The sequence below is a fragment of the Micropterus dolomieu genome, linkage group LG01, assembly GCF_021292245.1.
Source record: "Micropterus dolomieu isolate WLL.071019.BEF.003 ecotype Adirondacks linkage group LG01, ASM2129224v1, whole genome shotgun sequence".
In the NCBI taxonomy this organism is placed as follows: domain Eukaryota; kingdom Metazoa; phylum Chordata; class Actinopteri; order Centrarchiformes; family Centrarchidae; genus Micropterus; species Micropterus dolomieu.
Window position 1 is genome coordinate 11,871,794 of NC_060150.1, and position 4,278 is coordinate 11,876,071.

At 39.0% G+C, this 4,278-nt stretch overlaps 1 protein-coding gene across 2 annotated transcripts in view; it reads left to right on the top strand.

Annotated features, from left to right (window-relative positions):
* LOC123982777 (inosine-uridine preferring nucleoside hydrolase-like) overlaps window positions 1–3,638 on the top strand; it is a 4,151-nt gene extending 513 nt beyond the window's left edge. The window contains exons 1-8 of one of the 2 annotated variants that reach the window (XM_046068614.1): window positions 1–138; window positions 450–630; window positions 792–971; window positions 1,730–1,841; window positions 1,955–2,091; window positions 2,528–2,605; window positions 3,237–3,353; window positions 3,442–3,638. The exon at window positions 1–138 is cut by the window's left edge and continues 12 nt beyond it. In XM_046068614.1, the coding sequence (XP_045924570.1) occupies window positions 107–138; window positions 450–630; window positions 792–971; window positions 1,730–1,841; window positions 1,955–2,091; window positions 2,528–2,605; window positions 3,237–3,353; window positions 3,442–3,594 (990 nt within the window). In that variant the 5' untranslated portion in view covers window positions 1–106 and the 3' untranslated portion in view covers window positions 3,595–3,638. The remainder of the gene's footprint in view (window positions 139–449; window positions 631–791; window positions 972–1,729; window positions 1,842–1,954; window positions 2,092–2,527; window positions 2,606–3,236; window positions 3,354–3,441) is intronic. The other variant, XM_046068621.1, reaches the window with a different exon arrangement.
* Window positions 3,639–4,278: the final 640 nt, after the last annotated feature.

Sequence of the window (4,278 nt, forward strand, 5' to 3'; positions counted from 1 at the left end):
AAGATCTGTTGGAGCAGACCTTTGGAGGATGTCCAAAATATGTGCTGCATAGAAACTGAATGCAGAAACTCCTGAGTGTTCCAGTATTTACACCAGCTGGTCACTAATGTTGTCTGCCCGCAGACTGGTGCTGGCCAGGTACAAGTACAATGGGTTTATCAGAGCCTTTTCACTGAAAACAGCTCTCTGCAGCTAACTAGAAAGATGAGCATAGTCAGACTGAGCTAAGTAAAGTTGTGGGCCATAAAAACAAAAAAGTTATCTGAAAGACATAGAGCTGAGAGGAACTGCAGAGTGTTGTGATAATTATCTCCTTTTATTTTACAGGTAGTCATTAGGTCCATTGTCAATATAAAAATATTGATTAGTAGAACGAGGAGACCTGTGCAGTATTCAAAAGATAATTCTTCCTTTAGGCATCAGCTATGAATCTTTTTTGTTGAATGTAGGATGAAGAAGAAGTTGATCATTGACTTAGACACAGGGGTGGATGATGCTCAGGCCATCATGGTGGCCCTTGCGGCCCCCAATGTGGAAGTTTTGGGCATCACCTGCTGCTTTGGCAACACACCCTTGGAAAACGTCCTCAAGAACACACTGCGTGTCCTGAAAGTCTGCAACAGGCTGGATGTAAGTTTGTGTGAGATTTTATTTGTGGAATATTTGACTTTTGATTGACCCCTTTAGGTAACTGCAACCAACAGAAGTGTGGTTGGATTTAGTGGGTTTGAGGGGGTTAATGTTAACAGCTGAAACTAGGCGACTCAAGCACAATCTATCATACTTGACAGATCCCTGTGTACTGCGGCTGTTCAGAGCCCTTGCTTGCCCGTAAACGTCACGCTGGAGATTATCACGGGAAGGACGGGCTGGGCGACGTTCCAGATCCAGATGCTCCAGGCCTGGAGCTGCTGCAGAAGAAAAAAGCTGCGCCAGCCATGATCAAAATTGTTAATCAAAACCCTGGGGAGGTGAGACAAACACCAGGACTTTCATTAATGCAATTATTGATTCATGACAAATCAAAAATACCCTCAGACATTATTTATTAAGAGTTTAATAGTCAAAAACTCAGATAATCTGCTTTACCAGGACTGTGTAGTAGTGATTTGATCTGATTTAATCTACAGTGGACTGACCCCACCAACTGTCATCACATTTTTGTTGTCTTCTATATTCCAATTGAGCCCCGCCTACGACAAAGCAGTGAGAATAGCACAGACAATTGCACAAATACCAAAATCTCTAAGGTAAAAACAACTGTTTTAACTTATATTAGTATATATAAAAATTGTGTTCATGTTGGACACCTTTGCACCTTTATAGTAAGATGCTGATTGAGAAAATGTGTTGTCAGGGTTCATCAGAGAATTTATACCAACAAATCCTCCTTTGATTTGTTTGTGGTGCCATTTTCTGGGCAACATTAAGATATTTTCTTTTTCGCACAATAAGAAAAAAGTTGTCAAGGAAAGATTTTAAACACTTTATAAAGTTAATATTTTGACATAATAGTTCTAAGTCAAAGTTTCAAGCTTTTTCTATACATTTCAGCACATTCCATGGCCTTTTGTTTGCCAGGAGATGACTTAGACAAGGTCATATGTGGAGGATGGCTCGGGGTGGATTGTGGAGTCACCTTGTGGTCGTTTTCAATTAATAGTGCTTCCTAAATTATTCCATAACACTATGTTTAAGAAAATATATTTTTCCTATTCTCTGTGGGCAGGTGCGTCTGGTTGCTACGGCCCCCCTCACTAACCTGGCTGTTGCAGTACAACTGGACCCTTCCTTTCCAAAGAAACTGAATGCACTCTACATCATGGGAGGAAACACTGAATGTAAGTTTCCTGTAATTCATTTCAAAATACGTACTAAATTTTCTCACCCAAATATCTTTTCAATTTCCATCTCTACGTTCACATGATTGAGAATTAGGACTTTGTGTGTGTAGCCAGGGGTAACACCACAGCATGTGGAGAGTTTAACTTTGTGGCTGACCCTGAGGCTGCCTATATTGTTCTGGACCGCTACACCTGTCCCACCTACATCGCCCCTTGGGAATTCAGCTGCAGGAACAGCCTGCCATGGGTGAGGCTGGAAAACACAACTTGAGGATTGTTTACTTTAGTGTAACAAAGTCTAATTTATGTTTAAAGGACAGACTTCCTGGATTTTCATTAGTCATGGTAAACACTTGATAAACATTTGCAGAATTGTGTAGGACATCCTACAGTACAAGTGCATTATTCAGAAGGAGATCTTTAGTTCTTGAGGCGATGATGTTAAATCTATAAATCCAAAATGCTTCCCAAATCATAAGCAACACATCCGGATTCAGATAAATATTTTAATGTCAGTCTAATGAGCCAAACTTTCAAAGAGGCAGCACTATGTTTTACCAAAACTTACCCAGTAATTCTAGGGAGTACAGTCATCAAACTGATTTCACCCTTTGTTTAAATTTGATTAGGAAATAAACAGAGACTTTATTTGCACAGTGACCACTCTCTGATTTACTTGTCAGTCTTTCTGTGACCACTGGCTGTCCCAAAACACTGAGAAGGCTGCCTTCATGAAAAAGATTGCATCCCTCTCCATGAAGGTAAGAGTGTGCAGATTATGATGACATGGTACCTCTCTCAGTTTTATTGCATTATCTTTTGTGGATGTGCACACCACTTTCAAGATAATAACATGTGTTCATATATATTTGTAACCATCTAAGTGCATTTTGATATGTCATTTACCATCATCAGAACAACACTGTACTACAAAAATATTTTCTTTCAATAGTCAAGAAAATGTTTTTCCAATTAATATCACTCCGTCAATTACAAGGGTGTGTCATACTGGATGTTTTACAAATTGGTCCACTAGGCAATGTTTTCCTACTACTGAACCATACTCATGTTATGTCTTTACCAGGGCAAGGCTTTTTGTGGCCCTAGCTGCTGCTCCAATGTTCCAGCAAATACATTTAATAAATTAAATCATTATTATAACCACAAATGATTTAAAAACACACAAAAAGTCGAAGGTGCAAATATGAAAAGATTACATAATGGATACATCATAACATGACAAAATTAAATGACAATTAGATGACAACCTTAACCTCAAGCAGCTTCTCAGTCTGCTTGTTTTACCTTGGGCCTGCTTGTCTGCTTTCTGTGCCATATGATTGTCTGTAACAGCATGTCTAAATGCCTCTTCATGATGTATTGTTTCTGCAGAAAGCTCGGTCAGCAGACTATCAAAAGGAGATCACAGCAGGACAAGGATTCAATTCCTGTGACACCTACGCCATGGCTGCCGCCATTGACGATGCATTAATAACAGAGAGTGAGGAGGTGAGCTTCTACTGCTTTTATCTGTTTAATGTACAAAACATTTTTAGCTCAAATCATTACCCAATAACTTGTTGTGGTCCTCCTCCAGGTTGCAGTGACAGTGGAGTTGGAGGGGACCAACACCCGAGGCATGATGGTGCTGGACTACATAGAGCAGCTGAAGAAGAAGCACAAGGCCTTTATCATGAAGAACATTGACTTGGAGAGGTTCAAGCAAATGTTCATGAATTCACTGAAGTAGAAGTATACTGTAACAAGATGATGGCATGCATTTGGTTTACCAAAATAAACAACAAAGTAAATTAGAACAAAGCACAAATTATTTTCTCCACCTAACACCTAACCTTAGACAAGCAGTTCTCTAGAGGTGAGGGAGGTAGTATCAGACTTCATAGGTACAGTTCATATATGAGAGCATTGTCTATATAACATAGCAGTGAAAATGGAAGTCATTTTTAGAGACACTACCACCAACACGTGACAATGAAGTAAACAATCAAAAGCTATGGGCCAAACAGTAATCCTGAGGAACATCAGATTTAATAGCAGAGAGATATATGTTTGTCAGTGGATGAAACTATGTTTGAACCCTTGATAGCTGCATTTCATTTTAACCTATCAATCGTTGGAAAGGTTGAAATGTCACACAATCTAACAATACAACTTAACAAACCTGGTTTAGCCGTCCACATGCAGGTAAAAGAATAAAAGTGAGAGGAGTGATTTTATTATGTAACATGGGATTTATTGAAAAAGGATGTAGAAAAAAACAACAACAGGACTCAAAGAATAGATGATGATGTAAAAAAAGAGATCTATCCAGTTGAAAACAATCTAAACTTAACAAAATTGTCGCCCTTGCCTGCACATACACAACAATGGGACCAAATATTTCTCATAATTTTACACATCAACTACAGTTGAC